General features: G+C 40.9%; 1 protein-coding gene across 3 annotated transcripts; it reads left to right on the forward strand.

Annotated features, from left to right (window-relative positions):
- Window positions 1-774: 774 nt before the first annotated feature.
- Window positions 775-21,580, forward strand: dtna (dystrobrevin, alpha). Of its 3 annotated transcripts, none has more exons than XM_083991523.1 (23): window positions 775-984; window positions 5,865-5,932; window positions 6,797-6,877; window positions 6,982-7,195; window positions 7,491-7,576; window positions 8,062-8,216; window positions 8,319-8,424; window positions 8,923-9,089; window positions 9,328-9,452; window positions 10,829-10,912; window positions 11,251-11,319; window positions 13,349-13,444; window positions 14,551-14,632; window positions 15,034-15,128; window positions 16,225-16,338; window positions 16,525-16,621; window positions 17,571-17,594; window positions 18,244-18,403; window positions 18,498-18,587; window positions 18,668-18,767; window positions 19,205-19,322; window positions 19,467-19,497; window positions 20,797-21,580. In XM_083991523.1, exons 2-22 carry the CDS (start codon window positions 5,866-5,868, stop codon window positions 19,482-19,484), a joined length of 2,148 nt encoding a protein of 715 aa, XP_083847649.1. In that variant the 5' UTR covers window positions 775-984; window position 5,865; the 3' UTR covers window positions 19,485-19,497; window positions 20,797-21,580. The 3 variants fall into 3 exon arrangements, 2 of the variants coding, with proteins under 2 accessions (XP_083847649.1, XP_083847648.1); XR_014596098.1 differs by lacking the exon at window positions 775-984 and adding an exon at window positions 2,437-2,652 and having other exon boundaries at window positions 19,414-19,497; XM_083991522.1 differs by lacking the exon at window positions 775-984 and adding an exon at window positions 2,437-2,652.
- The last annotated feature ends 187 nt before the right edge of the window (window positions 21,581-21,767 follow it).

The raw sequence follows: 21,767 nt of genomic DNA on the forward strand, positions 1-21,767 counted from the left end.
CAGTGAATGTTTGCGCTGTTATTTTCAACAACAGAGAGATGTTTTCCACTCGTTTTCCAAAGAAGTTTTGCGCATTTAGCTTGGAATAAAATAGATCTAAGAATTAGGAAGTAATTTCTTTGAAAGTTGAGAGTAAATTGATATATTTTATTCAGTGGCATGTAGAATATGCCAATTCCAGTCTGTGTTTTGATATTATGTTTCTGAAATATGGTGCATTATGTGTTTTTGTTGTGGTTGTTGTTTTCCCTTTTGCTGGTGTGGTGATTTGTAGCTAATCCATGGAGAGGTAGGTTTAATTGTTTATTTGTCTTAAAAAGAAGGGATTTTTTTCCCAAAACATAAAGGAACACATCATCCAGATTACCAGAAAAAAATAATTGTAGGGTGGGTTTCACTGCACAGGAAGGGTATGAAAACACTAATTAATTTTTTATAAATTAATTTACATATTGTCGTAAATGTGGCAATTTTGCTGTTTTTTTCTATTTGCAAAAAATAAATAGGCTAAATAAACAACACGCAATTTATCTGCATCATAAAACAACGTCATCCTCCTAAACCGCATAAAACACGAACAACGGACAAACCAGCAAACTACGAAATCGTTTTACATCTGATGTAGCCTATACGTTGGCTATAATCTACTTGGATTTCTTTCTTTCTTTTTCTTTCTTTTTTTTCCAAATCAAACTTCAACATTTTGCAGCCGGTGCAAACTGACGCATGTGAAGAGATCCCGCATTACGTCATCGTGAAGGCCACATACTGGAGGCAGACGCTGCCTGTGTTGAGCTCAGCCAGTGCGCTACCCGAAAATTTCCACAACACGAGCTTTGCAGGAGAGCGGCCGCCGCTTGCAGTGATGCAGCACCCGACACCAAAGAAGCCCTGATCGCACCGCAGGACGCGACCCCGGCCGTCGGATTCCTGGAGAGAGAAAAAAACAGTGATGTTGCATGACATGCCTCGAAATAAATTCTGGTAAGTCTTGTGCAAGTGCGCTGCTGCAGCTGCTGCTGCTGCTGGAGGCTGGCAAGCCGCAGAGGAGCGACCTTAACCTACTTTGTCACTCCGGGTGAGATGAGTTTTTGCCGATCGAATTGCAGCGATTAAAAAAAAAAAAAAGATATTTGCGAGCATAACAACGACAGTGAAGGGAGTCGTAGGCACCATGTGCAGGCAGAAATCTCTGTAACAGTGAGACCTTTGTTCCTCGTCCACACAGGTGTCTCTAGCGTGACAGGTGATGCCTGAGCTGAACATGTAACCATAAGGTGCCTGTTGCCTGTCTCGCTGCCCTGGTACCTTTTGGACAGTATTGCTTGGGTGGACTTTGGACGTTTCTCTTATTGTCCAGATGAAACACAACAGTGTCTCTGCCCTAGAGTAGGCTACACCTCTTTTCACGCTTGTGATTACAATGCTAATGTGATTCAGTTTTGGCTATCACATTGCACATAATACTCACAGGCAAACACACTGTAGTTCCACCCACTTCTAGTGTTTCTACTATAACTGCAACTTCACAGACTTTTTTTTTTTCCTTTGTCAGTCTGTGACACAAACTCAGTAACACTGTTGTAAACAAGATGACAGGACCAGCCACTGAAAATTTGTTGCTGCACTCTCAGCGAACACCAGGACCCCCCCCCCAAAAAAAGTTTTGGCCTTTTTGCAAGTGCAACCATGGTGATCGTCAGCAGGCGACAGAGCAGAGGGCCCTCCGGCTCAGACATCACCGGCTGGTACCGGAGAGAGGAGACAGAAAACAGTTTCACTACCTACACAGCAAATACTACAGCACTTAAAGCCCAGCAACTGATTGACCTTAAGTCAATGGTGCGGCTTTTTTGATTCCTGCCAGCGGATGGGATTCAGATGCCAGTGTAGTTTATAGTCTCGTGATGTAAAAATAACTCTGGCCCAATCAGTGGTAACAGCTGCGATGTACTGTACTGAGCCAGCCAAACACAGATTGCTCTGTAACTCAAGTAAGTGCTTGTGTTTGGAAATGTTGCGTGACAATCTGTTCCAAGTACATCACAAAGGAGATAAATTAACAGCACTGTCCTCTATGCTATATCGAGCTGACTCATAATGTAAATAACTGACTAAAAAAGGTTGTTTTGTTTTCTTGGTCTAAAATGCAGTTGAATAATCAGCCAACTGAAGCCCATAGATAGAATGAGTCATTACTGTGAGAGTCTTGGTTTGGTTTTGGCAGTGCCTAACCCTACTGGTCTCTCCGCAGTGTTAATGGTAAACGATTATTTGGTCTTATAAGGGCAGTTATTTTCTAATGTTGTCAGCGTGACAGTGCCACGGAGAGCGAGTAATGTTTGCTGGGCACATGCCAGGAATGAGGTTTGGGGTCTGCAACTAGAGAGCCAGTAAAGCCGTACAAGAATGTCAAGCCTTCTCATTTGTAGTTAAAGATAGAGGCAGCACAGGCTGTATCCTCGCTGACAGTTTCTAATTTCAGATATCTTCACACGGGCCCGTCCATTTGGGCTGTTTTTGTTGTAATGTTTCCTTGTTAGAGAGGAGTTTGGTGTTGTGGACAGTTGTTTCTGAAAGGAAAGAACTCAGCTTTGTAATAACTCAGCCCAAGAAAAGAGAAAGGAATACAACCATGGTGTTTTATGAAAGGTATGTTGATCATCTCGTTTCCTTCGCCAGTGTACAATTTCTGTTGCCACTGCTGGTTTAATATCTGCTCCTGCGAGAGATTGTATCAATCTCAGTTATTTCGGAGACTGAAAACAGACTGCAGAGGGTCACGTAGCTGGCACTCAGGACGTGATTGCTTGTGATGTGGCAAAGGATATCAATGTTAATCTATAGAATAGCCTATATTTGTGCGCTTTTTCATTCACTCACTCTGTAAGTGATGAATGGGCTGGCATATCCATTATCTTCAAGATGACATTGGATTACAAGCAGCGGGCAGTGACCTGACATTGCTGTGCATACATTTATGATTGCTGTTTACTATTGTTGACGCATTCTCTTAACCAGTGAATCACAAAGGTATTCTTTATGTCACCATGGGGTTGTCATTTGCTACACTGCATCATAATATTTACCCAAACATGCAGACAAGTTTCATTCTCCTGTGGATTTTCTTGTCAGGATAAAATGTCTTTAATACTTAGAATTTACTTTTTTTTTCCTATGATTGCTCTCTCGGCTGTGCTATGGGGAGATTTTCTTAAATGCGGCACTTCATTGTTTAATTCCAGGTTAATTTATTAGCCTAATCTTTTCCCTCTTAAACTGGATTTCAAAGATTCATACAGCTTCATAACTGACTTCTTGTGCAGACTGAAATCAGAGGATAGCAAAAGGGAAAAAAGTATGCTGTTTGTTTGCTTTTTAACATGGGGTGAATTCTAATTTCTGCATCACGGGTCTCTGACAGTAATTGGTAGACCTAAATATTATGCTGCAGAGTAATTTGAAATACCATGCCTGGATGATTGTCTTGCAGAAAATCTGTTTTCAAGCCACTCGCCCGAGATGTGCCACTGGGCTCGCAACTATTATACCACCGAGCACCGTCTCATAAAAGATATTTACAAGTGCACAAAACTTTACTCCACAAACTTTGCTCATCTGCAGATGGAGGTGTAGTGTGTGTGTGTGTGTGTGTGTGTTGTGGGGGGGCTAGCAGTATGTTTTTACGAGTGGAGTGGCTGGGATCTTTGCTGCCATGGCAACAAACCACATGACTAGGTGTATTAGATTGCCTCGGACAGTGTGCAGCGAGGCATGGTGTGAGCATTCTCTCTGCTGCTTTGCCCCTTTGAAAATCTTCTCCTTTGCTTACTTAAGTCCCCCCCCCCCCCCCCCCCCCCCCAAACACCCCCCGACCACCACCAGGGCCGAATTAACCTGCTATGCGGCCATGGGGCACAATGAGCAGCTGTGCTTTCTTCAGAATTTCAAAAAATCAAAGAATAAACAACTGAAAGTGAAAGTAGTAGGCTACGTAAAATAGTGCATGTTTACCTGCTTTTATTGTGAGATGCAATCATTTGCATGCCCATCTTAGTAGGTTAGTACCAACCATAGCCATTCATCTTATTTTTTAGTAAGTAGTAGTAATAGTAATTGTGTAATTCTCTTTATTAGTGAACCTTGTCAACTTACTTGTTAACACTGACCATACCTGCGGAAAACTAGATCATCACCACAGGGGATGGGCAGTTTCAGCATTTTAGCATTTAACGACCCCTTTGATGAAAAATCAAGTCTTGAACATAGACTGTAAAAAATATAGACATAGCACCCGTGACGTCACCCATTGGTTTTGGGGAGTCGTTTTTGTGACTCAAATATGGCGGCCTGAACAGCGCCATGTTGGATTGGCTGGCCGGGAACCCGCCCACTGGCCTTGAAGCAGCTGTCCACGGAGGTGCTCGGACCTGTCACTCAACGTTTCCGCGCCCTAATTGGCCAGAATTTTAACCTAATAACAGTAAAACCGTAGAGTTAAAAAAAAAAATTCACCCCCCTCAGAGTGTGTGCGGGGGTAGATCGATTGAGAAAAAAAAACGTTCTGACACCAGGCTTTTAACATATTTATTGAGGATGTAAAGTCGGCGATTTTAACATGGGGGTCTATGGAGAATGCTCCCTTCTGACACCAGCCCCCAGAGGATGCCGGGGGGATTGCAGTTTTTTGAACGCGGAAGTGAGCTTCACTTCTCAGACCGACAACTGCCCCCTTGGTCTTGAACATAGAGGTCTTGAACCACATGTCCATATGATGTTTTATTGCTTCTGTACAGGGGACAGCCAGAGCTGGACACATATTGTTCTCAGGTCTGTCTGTCCCATCTAAAGAACATGATACCTAAGTAACACCTTGATGGAACAATAAAAAAAAAAGCACTCCTAAGACAGGTGAACTGAATCTGGGGGTCAAAGGTGAACTATCAAGGGAACATTGGGATCAAGGATGATAAAAGATTTAGAGAACTTTTACTGAAGACTACTCATTTATGACAAGATTTCACATGATAAGCAGAAATGTAATCTGAAACTAGTTTGAGTGATGGAGGTAAACAGGTCAGTCAGCTTTGACCTGCAGTGAACCAATGGCAGCCCAGACAGCCGCAGAGTCTGGGGACAACAAAGGAACCAATCCCCTCGACTTCCGGGCATGAGGGAGGGCAAAACAAATCTGAAACCCTGGCAGTGCAAGAGCTAGAGCTTGTATCAGCACTACCACTAACACTGTGTCAGCCGCTGCTAGTTGCCAGCTAATAAACAGCATCAACAAATAAAAGCTGTTAACTACGCTGAATATTCTAGTTGCCTCGGTGTAATTAGGGTCTGACTGCGGTCCAGACATGTTGCTGATGAGTCTCACTAGCGTTTCCTCTCCAACCATCATGATAGACCATGCTCCTCCACCACTCACGGAAATCTTGTGAGCAAGAGTGGGCGGGGCTTAAATCCTATTACAGATGTGTGATGAGAAAGTGGTTAAATGTGCTCACACTGCTCTCACTTTATATGGATTGATTGATTCAATGATGACAGTGATGATGTAACATCCAAAGTGTTTGTAGTTAGTGCTTTTAGTTTTAATTTTAGAATGAAAGAATGTGTGCTATTTTAAACTAATCCTGAATGTTTTACAGCTGCATTACACAGAGTAATGTGATTAATGTGTTGTGATGCTACCACAACATGCAGTTCAGCTTTAATTAGTTAATTTACACGGACTGAAGGAGGAATGAAGTATGTATATTCAGTGCATATTCAGTGATTGTACAAGGCCTAATTGGAGCTTTTTCTGTGAAAAGCTTGGGTGCACAGGCTCTGACATGAATTTCTCTCTCCCTGACCAGAATGATTGAAGACTGCAGGCGAAGCGGTGACAACATGGCAGATAGAAGGCAACTGTTTGTCGAGATGAGTGAGTACTCCAGGCCACAGCCCAGTGTGATCTATGCCAGTCTGTTTTACGCGTCGGCCATAAAAATGGCAAATTCCTCTCTGTAACTTTCATGTAAAGCAAATATCATGAAGACAAGTGTCTCCACTTGTGTCAACTAGATTGATTTTAAACACTGACGGACAGGCCTCCGGTATGACCTCACACTCACTATTTACAAAGAGTGAAGACACACTGTAGGCTATGGATATCAGATAATCCAACATTTGCTCAAATATAAAGTTTTTCATATTGATTCTTTTCACAATAATAGTGTGATATTGTGTTATTCTACACTTTTCCTATGATTGTTTTATTTAATAAAGTCTGGTTATATAGCCTACAGTCTAACTAACCATGTTTTGTGTTTACATTGGAAAAGTGGTAAAAATTAGATTTAGCCTGAACAAATGCTAAACATTTTATTTAATGTGCTGTATGCAGTGCACAGAGGAAAAGAGGGCTCAAAGCTTGAAAAAAAAAATTGGTGATAGAAGAGGTTTTTGAAAGTAGAAAATAAATCTTTTGTTTGTGAATTTTAATTGGCAGTGACATCCCATAGTTTTCATGACGTGGCACACATAATTTTTTCTGTGTATAGATTTGTTGCGTATAGATCTTTTTTTTTTTTTTCAAGATACTACAGAGAATTTGAATGTGGTATGGCATTATGAAAAGAACTACATTAAATAGTTTAAAGAGGAAACACTAAAGTAGCTGGATATAAAAAAAAGTAATATATTATTCCACAATTAAATTCTCATATTTTATATTCTGACTGTACTTAAATATGATCAATATGAGTATCCCATAATTGTGAAATGTATTATTTCCATCATTGTCTAGGGGCTCAAGATTTGGATTCCATCCGATTATCAACATACAGAACAGCCTGCAAACTCAGATTTGTGCAAAAGAAATGCAACTGTGAGTATGATGCTGAGCACTTCTCACTACCATCACCAAGCTGACATTTGATGCCATAAATAATCTTACTTACTTATATACTGGTTGCCTGTTTGATTTTTCAGTGCATTTGGTGGATATCTGGAATGTCATCGAGGCTTTTCGAGAGAACGGCCTCAACACCATGGACCTCAACGCTGAGCTCTCTGTGGCTCGTCTAGAAATGGTACTGTCCACCATTTTTTACCAGCTGAACAAACGCATGCCCACCACCCACCAGATCAGCGTGGAGCAGTCCATCAGCTTGCTGCTCAACTTCCTGCTGGCTGCCTACGACCCGTGAGTAACTCGTCACATGACAGTCGACTGCTGGTAGTGTGCTCTCCCATCTGAGGTTTTGCCATGAGCTAATGCAGTGTGAAATGTGACTGACCAAAGTTGAGTGAAAATACAGATGATTTTTATTAGTGTTGTCAAAACAAGCTGGCGTATAGGGCTTATTTTGTAGATCCACGTTAAACATTTTCAAGACTGTGATTACTGTAATTCAAGTAAGCCTTTTACAACATAGCCATTTGCAGCTCCATTTAAAAGAACCTGTGACCATAATGTAAAATGTATTTGCTCCTTTTAGGGAGGGCCATGGCAAAATATCTGTCTTTGTTGTGAAGATGGCCCTAGCAACCATCTGTGGTGGGAAGATTCTGGATAAATTAAGATGTAAGCAACACAACAAATCTATACTTTGCTTTTAATTGTGAAAAATGAAATATAAATCACCAGATTTACCTGCAATAAATCAGCTAATTTTCTTTCCAAAGTTCAAATACAGTCTCGTGTCAAAGTAACACTGCTTCTGAGTTTATGATGCAAACTTTCTGTATTCCCTATATCTCTCTCTGCTCAACCTATTGCTCCAGAAGAAGAGACTGGGCTGGGAGAAGTCTTTATTCATTATCTGAAGGATTGGGTTTATTACATAATCTACAAAATCTGTGGGCGTAGGAACAATAGTTCATGAAAGAAAAAAGGGCCATGTTGCGGGTGTATTATAGCAGCTGATTTGGATAACTGCTTTACTTTGATTTGTTTTCACAAATAAGTGGGATAATTGTATTGTGTGTAGTGCTATAAGTAGCCGACTGTGGTGGGAGCTGACAATTAGTTTGATTAATTTGTGTAATGTCTCCCGCTATCGTTCCCAGATATTTTTTCACTGATATCAGATTCCGCTGGAATAATGGTGTACTCCCAGTTTGACCAATTTCTGAGGGAAGTTCTCAAATTACCGATGGCGGTTTTTGAGGGACCCTCCTTTGGTTACACAGAACAAGCTGCAAGAACCTGCTTTGCACAGCAAGTGAGTGTCACTTAACCACAGAGCATAATATTTTTAGTGATTGTTTTAGCATTGACATTGTGGGTGAATCTCGCTCTCCCCCCCTGCACTCAACGTCAACAGAAAAAGGTCTCCCTCAACACATTCCTCGATACGTTGATGTCAGACCCGCCCCCTCAGTGTCTGGTGTGGTTGCCGCTCATGCATCGACTCGCCAACGTGGAGAACGGTAAGACACCGTGCGGAACATTCATAAAGGTGGGGGGAAAAGCTATAGCAAGGCTGGTGAGGATGTGAGTTTCAGCTTTGCATCATAATCTTGAGTCACCACACGCACAATCAGTCAAGCAGACACACACCATCAAAAAAAAACACTGTTGGTGAAGATGACCCATAGGGACTTGACACCATGTGTATGAGTGCATGTGTGTCTGTGTGTGTACATATTTGTGATGCGCTCATCGTCACAAGCCACCTCCATGTGAGCAAAAAGAGACAAATACACACAGCTTTGAAGCACTGCGCTGATTTGTGTGTTTGTTTAAAATCAAAGGATCGTTGACATCAAAACAGGCTCCATATCCCAGCACATCTGTCCCTAAAATTAATGGAAATTAATCCTCTATTCGCTGAAATGTGCAAAATATCTGGGTTTAACACAGTCACATCTGTTTGTGCGCGCGTGTTTGTGCATCTGTGTGTCTAACCCCTCCTCTCCTCCCTGCAGTCTTTCACCCGGTCGAGTGCTCCTATTGCCATACTGAGAGTATGATGGGCTTCCGCTACCGCTGCCAGCAATGTCATAATTACCAGCTCTGTCAGGACTGCTTCTGGAGGGGGCATGCCAGCGGTTCCCATAGCAACCAACACCAAATGAAGGAGTATACGTCATGGGTAAGGGAAGGAGAAGGAGAAGGAAGGAGGAGAGGGGCGGACTGAGGGAGGTGTGTCTGCACCGGACCAGTCACTGTGGCTATTTTCGCTCTGCTTCACCACAATGTAAAGATGCCGTACTGTATGTTGAATGCAGGTGATAGCATTGCTGCCATGACGCCAGGTGTGGAGGAAAGAAATCTGCATCCACATGTCCTCAGACTCTGCGTCTTACCTCTGTGTTTCCCCCCTCCTCTAGAAATCCCCCGCTAAGAAGTTATCTCATGCACTCAGTAAGTCACTGAGCTGTGCATCCAGCAGAGAGCCTCTTCACCCCATGTTTCTCGAAATGCCAGAGAAACCTCTCAACCTAGCTCATATTGTGTAAGTTCATCTTCTTTTCTTTCTCTTCATGATACAGAAACAGAGGCTCCGCAGTCAGATAGTTTATGTTATTTTCAGGGCCTGCGGTTTCTATTTCAGATTTTGAGATGCTTGATTTCAACCCACAGCTGATATTTATCCTGTAGCTGCCTCTAAGTCTGAAGTCTTGGGTCAACTGATCAATGAGGCTTAATTATAGCCTTGGGAATGGTTGTAATCTGCAATTCTACTGCTGCTCCTGCTGCTACTGCTGCTGCTACCTTTTTCTTGACTTGACTGATGTTGGTTTTTTTTCTTATAAATAATGGAACAAAAGGCTACACAAGGACAAACTCTGCAGCACTCTGCTACTGTCCATGAAAGGTTACTAAGAACAACACTTTCAGTTAACTTTGTTTATTTCATGTTTTACTATTGAAGGTCTTCTATTAATAGTCACAGTATTTTACAGCTCCTAAACAGCCAAGAGGAGTCAGCAGCCAGACTTCTGGCAGACCCACACAAGACTTTTCAAGTCAATACTAACCACTAAAAAGAATCAATACGTGCTATATTAGTGTTTTGAATATAAACAGATAAGATAAACAAACATATCTTGACAAAAAATCTCTTTTGTGGAGGTATTACAGTAAAGGACCTTGCTATGTATTCAGCGAGATTTCACAGTTGGAAAAGAAACTTGTGTGTCTGTGCTCCCTGATGTGTAAACTACACATCGTCAATACCGTTTCTACATTACTGCAGACAAATATGTGGCATTCACTCTACTGCAACCTTCAATCAACACACAGCATATATACTGTATGTTGATGCAGTGATCCTATCAGTCCATTTCCTTCAGCAGTGAACAGCTTGTTAAATTTGCTGCAGAGTGTTAATTTCCTGTTTCGTCTTGTATCTTTCTTAATGACAACAGCCTTTATATTTAGTGTAGTTCCTGAACTGCTGAGCTGATTATAATCGATTATTTTCATTTCCTTCCTTGTTCTTTACTTTCCTCAAAATAGAGATACGTGGTGAGTTGGTTTTGATTGTTTAACGCACCACAAAATGTGTTTTTGTACATTTTTGGTAGATTTACTTCCTCTGTACTCGCTGTGCTAATCATAGTGCCATCCCTCTATAGTGTAATGTCACTTTTACCTCGTCGGTTTCCATTTGAGCCCTTTGCTGTGTTTGTTGATCCACTGGTTCGTTTTTTTCCCCTTTTCATTGCATGTTTTCATTGTTGACCACATCCCTCACAAGTGTCCCACTAGAAACCCACAACTATGAAAGCATAAAAGGAAAAAGGAAAAAAAAAAAAAAAAAAAGCATTATTTGGCGGTTTTGTTTGAATAAAATTTGGAAAAACTAATATTTTTCTTCTTCTTCAGGCCACCAAGACCAGTTAACTTCACCAATGACTACTCACTCTCCCACTCCATGCCTACATCAGGGAACCCGTACTCCACCAAAAAGTGAGTACAACAGCAGGAACAATGGGTGTCCTGGATCTTTTCAGTTTGCCATCCTTCCCGAAGGCCCCATAAACCCCCCTGTAGACTCTGTGACCCATACTGTCTTTATTTTCTTGCCTTTATTTTCTCGTGTTTTTGTGAGTGTGTGTGTGTGTGTGTGTGTGTGTGTGTGTGTGTGTGTGTGTGTGTGTGTGTGTGTGTGTGTGTGTGTGTGTGTGTGTGTGTGTGTGTGTGTGTGTGTGTGTGTGTGTGTGTGTGTGAACATTTGTGTATCTCCATGCTTTTTTTTCTCTCTCTCTGTGGTTTCTTGAGCTGAATGTAAATGGCTTGCCTTACAGCAAGAATAATGATTTTGAGCAAAGAAAGCCCCTGACTGGGGCTGCTCCACATCTGTTGAAAGGGAGAGGGTAAGTGACACAGGTGTGCATATGAGAATGCTTTTGTAGCTGAAATGCATGTGTGGACTAATATAGATAATAATCATAGGGCATAAACTAGAGCACTTATCGTCCTAAGGAAACCATTAGCGAACTGGTTTTCTTATAGAAGGGTTTACATTGTTGTTCTCGAAGGGGCTATTTCAAAAACACTAGATGAAGCATGCCTCATAAAGATCATTGGCCATTAGTTTGAATGTCTATTACAATCTTTTCAATCACATAGAAATGGGGAATTCTAACTGCCAGTTTCTAATATAATCTGATTTGAATGTTACCTTCAATTTCCTTCATGTTGAAGTTATAGCTCTTGAATAGTATAAATTCCCAAGCCCATTCTTTGTGGTCTATATGAATAGGTATACAGTAGCTGTTTAGGTGAAATTGGATTGACTAGTTTTTTCCAGTGGCTGTTTATGTTGTATTTTGGAAGATACAAGTATTGGTGATCATGATTTTCCTGGTTTAAAAAAAATAAGTCTTTCAGCTCCTCTGCACCTGCATTTGATGAAAAAGGTGTTTCTCTAGGGAACACTGCTTTCTTTCATAACTTGTAGAAAAACATACAGATGATGTGATGAGTGACTGGCGTTATGCATGTCAGAGCTTCTGACATAGTGGTTTGCCCAGTTTGGGAAGCTATAATGCTGGGCTTTCAGGAGTTTTGATTGGCCAGCTCTTACACAGCAGTGACTGAAGAGAAAGCCTGACTGCATTTGTAAACCACACAACTGAAGCATATGGGTGAATAAAAATATATAGTTAAAGGGGGAATCCAGCAGCTTAGTATTTTACTTCCATAAAGTTGGAGGACTTGCGATTGTGAAATGTGAAACTAAAAGCTGGTCAAAAAAGAACAGAGCAGCATAGTGGTGTCCTGATCCTGTTGGTGAAGCTCCAAAAACCCTCAGTTCTTCTGCCCAAGAATTGATCAAGCTCATCCATGGCCCAGGTTTTATCCCTCCACCAAGTTTGGTGTGAATCACTTGACACTTTTTTTGCTGAAAAAAGAAAAAACCAACTAACAAACACGAGTGGAAAACGTAACCTCTTTACTGGAGGATGATGATGAAACACTGGAGTTAGGGGAGTTACTTGCGCTGGCAAACAGGTCATTATCACGTAATTCAGAAGGTCTCTTTAGTGCCACAGATTGTTGTTTAGGTTTTATGGCCCTCAGCTTTGATTGTTTTGGTTCACTCTCCTCAGTCTCAGTTACAGCTGGCAGCTGTTTCCAGACAGAGTTAACAACTAGCCAGTGGACATAGTGGGGCATTTAGCAGCTTGGGAAGTCACATCAGCAGGTGGTGGAAAGGCAAAACTGAGCTAAAAGGAGAGTAAATGTTCGACTTAGATGCGTCAGGTGACCAGAGAAAAAACGACTAAATACATAAATAGGCAACTGCCTTCTAACACTTTCAGTGTAACACCTCACAGCAGTGCTATTATGTTGGTGTTGTGTTTACAGCTTGTTCTGCTGCTTTAAATAGATGGATTGACTTCTTTTTAATTCTCATTTCCCTATGGCTAATTCTGCTGTGGTCTTCTGTGATGGCCATTAGCATGGTTGCTGCTACTTTACAGGAGTTTGTGATGCGGGTGACAAAGGTGGAAAGCCTTTATGTGCATGCTTGGCATATCTTGGGGGCTGAATGTTTGACTTATTATGAATAATGGATCTCAATGGTTTTAATAATGGAGCAGTGAGTGACTGATTGATGCTTGTATACAGTGCATGTCGCTGGTAGAGTTGCCGGGCATGTCCTTTATCGAGCTCCCAGCCTTCATCAGCGGTGTCTCTCCCAAACATAATATGGCCTTGTCTCTCTCTAGTCACCCATGAATGGCTGCTTTCCAGCCACTCTCCTCCTCTTCTCTTTTGTTGTGCTCTCTTCTTTTCTCTCTCGGCTTTCTCCCCCCACCCTCTCATCCCCTGTGCCTCGGTTGTCACCTGTGTAATGTTATGTTTTATGTCTTGTGAAACCCTGCACTGTTCCAGGTTGAACTACAACCTCGATGTTGCTGATAGACTTGCAGACGAACATGTTCTCATTGGCCTCTATGTGAATCTGCTCCAAAACAACCCCAAAACATGGTTAGTTGGCGTGTTGCTGTGTTTGCCAAACACCAGTGGAAACTATGTGCTCCTCTCAACTGCCACACTCTCAATCCTTCCCCCTGATCTAACCTTAGTCCGAGTACGTTACAGTTCTAGCTGCATGCTGTCGGACAGTTTTACACACTAGTAGTCACCTCGACCTCTGACACTGCTGTCAACACTTTACTACCATTCAACAGCAAGCAATAAGTCGTTTTGACTGATTCGTATTGACAGAGCAGGATAGATCAGATTTGATTTGAAGATTTAACTTCTTTTTTTCTTTTCTTTTTTTTTAAGGTATATTTGAGTCTGTAAAAGAACTTGTAAGAATATTAGAAATCTGGACAAGAATCAAATAGCTAATAGTCTCTTATTTGTATTACAGTACATTATGCTGCATTACTGGCAGATTATTTAGTCAATTACCAAGTAGTTTAAACACTTTTAGATTTGACTGCTTCCTCACAGGCTAATCTCTAAAGTGCGTCTGGTATGTTTGATCCTGTAAACACTGTGTATTACTGGGACTGTAGCACTGATGCTTATTTCCTTACACAGGGAAAATAGTGTTTCCTGTTTTATCTGTGTGTGTACGTGAGTGCACTAATATGCTTTTTTGTGTGTGTGTGTGTGTGTATCAGTGGTGGCTAAATGTTAAATGCCATCTATCATGTTGGGTACCTGTATTATAGCTGCAGCTCTGCAAACCCACCCCATTCCTCCCCCACCCTCATATATCTTCCAGTGTGCGTGGATTTCAGTGCTTTAACTGTACGTGGGCGTGCACATACATAACCTATATAATCCCTCTGGCCTTTAAATACATAGTTAATGATCACCTCACCTCCACTTACATATAATAACTCAGCTTCATTCCTGCTTTTGTGGTTTCACATGAGTAGCTCAGCATGATTACAGGGGCCTCTGCTGTCAGAGTAAAACTTTATGAAGCTCCTCTGATTAATCAGACTCTTGAACAAAATAAACTTTCTTGGATTTTTTTTTCTTTTTTTTTTCTCCTGCATACTTTATATCTCTGCAGCTGTGTATTATTAACTGTGTCATGTTGTGACTCCCATCTCTATTTTCCTCTTGATCAGTTTGCTGGAGAGCAGTAACCATCAGGATGAAGAGCACAGTCTCATCGCCCGCTATGCTGCTAGACTGGCTGCTGATGCTGCGGTGAGATATTATATATATATATATATATATATATATATATATATATATATATATATATATATATATATATATATATATGTGTATATACTAGACATTTATTGCACACAATATCATGGCATCTTTTAACGGTGTTCAGTGCCAAAAATCTGTCCTTGATGAGAAAAGCTACTCTACCTTTGGGGGTTTCAGTCCGTTTTTATTGCTGTGCCGAAAGAGGGTTTAAAGGTTGTGATCATTTCTAAGCTGTCTTGTACGCCAGTTTACGCTGTGATGGGGTCTTGATGGATGTCTGGTGACTTAACCGTTTTGTTCCCCTGTGAGATATGAGATAAGGTGGAGGATGACATCATCCCGGGGTAAAGCCAGCCCACGTGATGTCTCTTGCTTGGTTTCACCAACAGGCTCAACAGCAGAGGGTCCCCACAGACCTCCCCTGCTCTCTGGATGCCAACAAACAGCAGAGGCAGCTCATTGCAGAGCTCGAGAGCAAAAACAGGTTAGAGATGAATGCCTTGGAGACACTGTTCAGCTGGTGATACCTTTCTCTTTGTCTTGTCGCTTCTTTTTTTTTCAATTTCACAACAAAAATAGATGCTGACCTAGAAGTGGATAAATTACTGAAAAAAAGCCAACGTAATATCCAAGAAATAAAATAGGAAAAGTCAAAGACAAAGCTCACACTGGATCTAACAGACGCTGTTTCCTTTAAAATGAGATCACTGTATATTAAACAGTGAAACCAAAGTGGAGACAAAAGCTCAACTATAAGCAACACTTACATAACAATGGATCACTGCATGTATATGAAGGGGTGGCTGGTAACGACAAACCTACAGAGAATTATAACCCGACTCCTCTTTATCTGTAGATCTGTGGTGCTTTATAGGCCTTCTTCACAGATGACATTTTGACTAGTTTCAGTATGAAAAGCACAGGTGTATGTGATGTATAATAAAATTAATGATGGCTGAATTCCATTTAGCTGCCTCAGTTTCAGGGTCTTGGTATTGTGCATATACAGTCAATGGTTTATTCTGACTCACTGTCATGTCTTACAGGGACATTTGAACCAAACAGAGCCACAGTTAATGATAAAATGACACCTGCACTTTTACTGCTATGACAGGTCGACATATGTGCATGAAAACTGCATAGAGCATCTTCTGCCTGATTGTTTGGTTTTCCATTTCACAACTTATTGTATCAAAGTGTTCCGGAGACAGCAGCAGGCGGATGTTTTCCGGAAAAAAAAAAGATCTGTGCACCACCTGTCCAGCAGCATACAGTAGAAAGACAAAGTAAACAGCGAGGTTGTGAACATGGTAGAGCATTTAGCAGTTAAAAAGCCAGATATTTTTCTCCCCCAGAGCTTGAGGAAACCAAAACTTAAGTTAATGTTGTGTTAACAGCTTTTTTCTTTTGTATCAGGTTTCTCTTCACAATTTAGACATGCTCAGATTTGGATTTGGATAGCGGCCTAATATGTGTAGCAGAATACGACGTCCTTGTGTTTTGTGTTGACCCTGGGGTCATATGGACAAAGCAAATAATCTGTTTTCCTACCTGCTCGTCTATGTTGGTGTCTGTCACAGAGAAATCCTGCAAGAAATCCAGCGGCTGCGCCTCCAGCATGAGGAGGCCTCCCAGCCGCCTCCTGACAGGGGTCAGCAGAACCCCACTCTGCTAGCTGAGCTACGACTTCTCAGGTAACCGCTACCTTGACCCGCCCCGCCGCAGTTTAGCTCAGACTGCTACAGAACCTTGTAAACTGTTTATTGCTCGTGAACATATGCCACAGACTGCTGATCCTCATAATACTTTCCAGCTCCTGTTTTTTTTGACATGACATTATGGTGTCTTCTTCACACTGTACAACGTGTTTCCTCTGTTAGGCAACGCAAAGATGAGCTTGAACAAAGAATGTCTACTCTGCAGGAGAGTCGCAGGGAGCTCATGGTGCAGCTGGAGCAGCTAATGATGCTTCTCAAGGTACCAGAGACACGTCTTTAATCTCTTTCACTGCACAGCCGTCACATGCGTTCGCCTTCGTGATTACTGCAGGAAGACACACTCTGTTTCCCGTGGCGAACGCTGAGGTTATGGTTCTCTCTCTCTTTTTGGACAGAATCAGTTATGTTGCACTTTAAGTTTGCATATTTATATAAAACTACATGGACATACACAGTGGCTTGTATAATGATTTTGTTCTTCATATTGATGCAGATGGTAAGCAATATGGTCGGATGATGAATTTACCTTGTATTACAATTTCTCCCAGCTGTGGCTGATCACTCCAGCTTATGTAAAGCAAACACTGCACTTTAGAGATGAGGAAACATGTGAGCAATTACCCAACGTGTCCATTAGAGGGCGTGTAATAGTTAAACACCCAATCTGTTTTGTTTTTTAAACTTTAAAAACATGAAGGACAGTGAATTCATATACCAAATTAAAGACTGGGATCTGTTAATGGGAAATACTGGGAGCATCAGAAAAAGAAAATTAATTATTTAGCTTTTGTGTGGTGTGTCTTAGAATCTCACTCTCAGTTTAGTGGCTCCAGTCCTGTATTTAAATCTTTTGTATAAGAGAGATGTTAATGTATCTCACAGTGTCAAACAGGACAGGGTGCTGAGTTCAGGATTAAGCTGCATCACACTTTACGAGACAGCGTGTCTGCCCCCCCTATAGGAAGGATAGTGATCTAGTGTGAGAATATCTCCTCCAGTCAACAAGACAGGAGTTCCTCACAGCTACGTAAAGTGCTTAGTGCACTGGCTTAAGTAGGGAGGATATCAATCTAATTTGCCTAAAAAGATCAATGTTAATCCATTAAAGTGGCATGAGGAAGCCGCTTGCCCATCACATCCTGGAGGAAATACTCGATACAATGTGGGTTGTTGTTTCATGAGCCATGAAATATTGTTTTTCTTTTCAGCTGGAGGAGGAACGAAAACAAGCTGTAAGTGTAAAAAACTAAGAGCCAAAAATCAGCTGAAACTCGGATGCATGTTTGAAATACGTACTTTGCCGTTGTTGGGTGAAACTTTTTATAGGTGGTAACACTTTAAGGTGTTAGCTTTGTCCTTATAAAGCTAAGGAGGAATTGATGTTCTCCAATTCTTTTGTTTGTTTGAAGTGCGGGAAATTTATTGTGTTTACCATTTTTGACGAAAAAAAAAAACAGGTTTTGGTTTGTGGGAGTTTTTGAAATGACTTTTAGGGAGAAACATCTATTTCACCAGCACGTTGCGTGTGTGAGAAATGCTGTGTTTTATGAAGAAATGCTGTGTTTTGAGACAGTTTAATGGCTGCACATACTGTACATTTCAAGCATGCGTGTAATGTGTATTACTCACAAAGCTATTGTGGTGAACTTCAAGGACCAATACTCCTTTCAGTAGATGTGAGAAACTATCAGAGTGAGCGTTTGCAGCTGTTTGAGGCTTAAATAAAGTTTCTTTGCTGTGATTTAAAACCCGAGAAAGAAAACAGAGTCTCTAAATTTTATCTTTAAAAAGAAACCCTGTAATTCAGATTATATTATATTCAGCATGGTTTTATCTCCAGACAAATAGTAACATCAAAACTGTCTGTAATGTGTGTTGTAGACTCAGGGTCCCAGCTCTCCACGCTCCTCCCCCAGCCACACCATCAGCCGGCCGATCCCCACACCGATCCACTCGGACTCCGCTGGCACCACCCCGACTCACACACCTCAGGACTCACTCATGGGCGTGGGAGGGGATGTTCAAGAGGCCTTCGCTCAGGGTAACACACATGAATACATAAGCATGCAGTGTCCAAAATATGACAGCAAGGTGTACATGATTACATTTCAATTTTTTTTTTTGCTGTATTAAAGGTCCCAGGAGAAATCTGAGAAACGACCTGCTCATTGCTGCTGACTCCATCACCAACACGATGTCATCACTGGTTAAGGAACTCAATTCAGGTGAAAATGAATCCACAAAAAAGGCTGTTTTCCTTTTAGATTTTTCATGCAGCTGATTTAATGTCTCCTGTTTTCCACAGAAGGTGGAAGTGAGACTGAGAGCACTGTGGATTCAGACTTTGGACGTGGTGACCTATTGGCCACAACTTCTTCAGATCCATTCATCACCTACAAACAAAGGTACTTGGTGGACATATACAGTACTGTGGATATATGATCTGCAGTCAGCACACAGGAAATAGCACAAATAACTTTTGTGGTACTTTTGGATAGCATCTACAGTATATGGACATGATAGAGGGTTCTTGAGCAAGCAGTTGACACCATAAATAGCTGAATTTCACCCACACCACCTTCCAAAGGCAAATCATCCATTTTTGCCAGAGTCACACCCTTCATATTCTAAATCTTTTCTAATTAGTCTCATCTAAATCGTATTTGACTTTTCCAGTTTGTGAAAAAAAAAACACTTTACAACATCAGTGAGGTTTGTGGGACTTTGTTGTTGGTTTTTAGTCTTAAATTAAACAGTGCTGCTTGAAAATAACACCACTTAATTCCTCAGCTTTATATGTGCTTCCACCATCCTGTCTCAAACTGCTTGTTATCTGTCACAGGAGCTCCAGCGCTGCAGAGGAGGAGAGCTTTGAGAACGACCTGGAGCAGCAGCTGGAGGACGAGCTCAAGTTGGAGGAACTAATGAAGCACAGACAGGAGCCAGACAAAAGCTGCATGGTGAGTTGCAGCTTTTCCAAGACTGGAACAAAGTCAAAGGAGAAAAGCTGCATTTTGTGTGTTTTCAACTATTAAATCTCTCCTCCTCTAGTTCTAATTCTAACCTGCTGTCTGTGCTGTGGTGGTGTTCATGTTGTGGTGCAGGTGACTCTGCAGCAGTGACTGTGTGTGACTGGTAAGTTTCCGAAAGTCAGCCTTTGTTTCTTTTTTAATCAAAAATAACAACCTTTTATATGAACAACTTTTTCAGTCATCTAATATTCAGGTGATTTTTAATTATGCAAGTAAAATGTAAAATGCTAGAAAGCAGTGAAAGATGATTATTGTGTATTCCCACAGACCAAGCTGACATTTCAAAATCTATTTTTGTGTTGCTCAACACTCAAAAATCTATACTCCGTTTATAATTAGGTATGACAAAGAAAAGTATCTCATCCTCACATTTGACAACCTGGCAATAGCTAATATTGAGAATTGAATACCCCCAGGAGAGACTAAAATCATCATTCAATTCTCAAAACAGCTGCTGATTAATTTTCTGTCAATTGAGAAGTTGATTAATCAGCTAATTGTTGCAGCTGAGCTCTGCATGAAAGCTGATCATTTTAACATTTAACAAAATGTTGAAAATTTACAAAAGAAAATCCACAGGAATATAAAAACAGGCACTGTGTGTATACAATCCATTAATGAACATGTGCACATAATCAGGAGCCACAAATAGTGAATAATAAGCCATGTCCCATTGTACAAACCTTTGGCTTGGTACATTATACTTCTCTTTAAGTACATTCAAATGCGTATTACTATTGTGGCTTTAAATCTTATTCTGGTATTATCATGTTTTGGAGATAATTTTGAGATGAAAATAGAGAAATATCGAACTCCAGTGTGCACATAACTGTAGCAGCATTCAGGTTTCTGATTGTGGGGGGTGTCCATATTTTGAATTTGTATTTGCAGTGGGCAATTGCTCTGCTGTTTCTGCCTCTTGTGGCCTCAGTTGGCTAACTTTGCATTTTATGAATGCATTTCATTCATGAATTACACACTTAGCCCACTGCGTGATCAGTCAAATGTCATTTTTGTGCATCAGTGTTTTGCAGTACTCTATGCACATCCAGGTGTGTCTTTGCTTTCTCAGTATTTCAGCTGCTCTTTGTCTCTGAACCAAGTTGAGTTCCTTCAGCACTTGAGGATGAACCTGGGTTAACAGATTTACCAAAGCATTTAATGCCCCGCAATTTGCCCTCGCCATCTGATTAGCAGTAATGAAAGACAGGAGCGCCAATAAAATGTGTTTTCCACTTAACCTGTGTCAGACTTTGACTTTCATTACAGTATGCAAGTCACCCTTACAGTCAGTATTATGCTGTTGTGTTGTTTTAACTACTAATAGAACTGCGGCTGGATCAGACAGGGATCAGAAACCAAGAGAGAAGTGTTAAGTAACCTTGTTTTGTATTTTTAACAGGTGAGCAATACGAAAAGCAACAATAGTAGGAGACACTGCACGGGACAACACTGGGCCAACAGTTCAGAGCACTGAAGATAAGAAGAATTTAAGTTGAGGAGGGAAAAAAAAGAAGCTAAATCCAACCATAGAATACGTTTATGTAAAGATATATATTTTTAACCAACCACATATTTAAGGTAATACTGTGAGCTGATGTAAAGAGATTAATTACTGAGCTGTCTATTATACCACAGGTGCCATAAAAAACACATGATTTTGGGAATTGTTTTTCTTAATTTTTATCCTTTTTCTATGAGTTGTCTAACAAAAGTACAACAATACTGTTTGTACAGGGTGGCAAACTTGATCCCTTCAAAATTGTCACGTTTCTTTCTGAATGCAGTGAACCAGGTTTAGGGTTTGTTTGTCATCTGATTTATGTTAGAGATTTGGGATTATGTCGGAGTTGAAGTTATAGATGATAAAATTTGCAATCTTTTTGTAAATGTACAACTCTGGCCTGGTTGCTACGAACAGATTTTATCACTATTCCATAGATTTCTTACTGTTGCTGTCGAGTGGCTTTTGTATTGTTTTTGGACTTGTTTTTGGAGCAGGCCGACTGCTATTGGTCAGATCAGTTTATTTTATTGATACGTTAGTAATAATAATGCACACTGCCTTAGCTGATTGGATGACCTCTTAAAAGAGTTTATTCAAACTGTCAATGCAGCATGTAGCTAACAACAAAACACACCTGTTCATCAGCGATGCTAGTTGTCTTCACTGGGAAAAAAAGAAAGAAGAAGAAGTGAAAGTCATTTAATCTGATCCTGGGAAGTGATTTGTCTGCAGGGGTTTGGTCTGCAAATATGTACACTGTCTACATATAAATGGTCAATAAAATATAACATATTCTCTATGGACTGGAAGCGTTTTCAAAACACAGTAAAGAAAAAAAAAAGATGTTAACACAGAGACTTCCAAAT

Source organism: Trachurus trachurus, assembly GCF_905171665.1.
Source record: "Trachurus trachurus genome assembly, chromosome: 17".
NCBI lineage: Eukaryota > Metazoa > Chordata > Actinopteri > Carangiformes > Carangidae > Trachurus > Trachurus trachurus.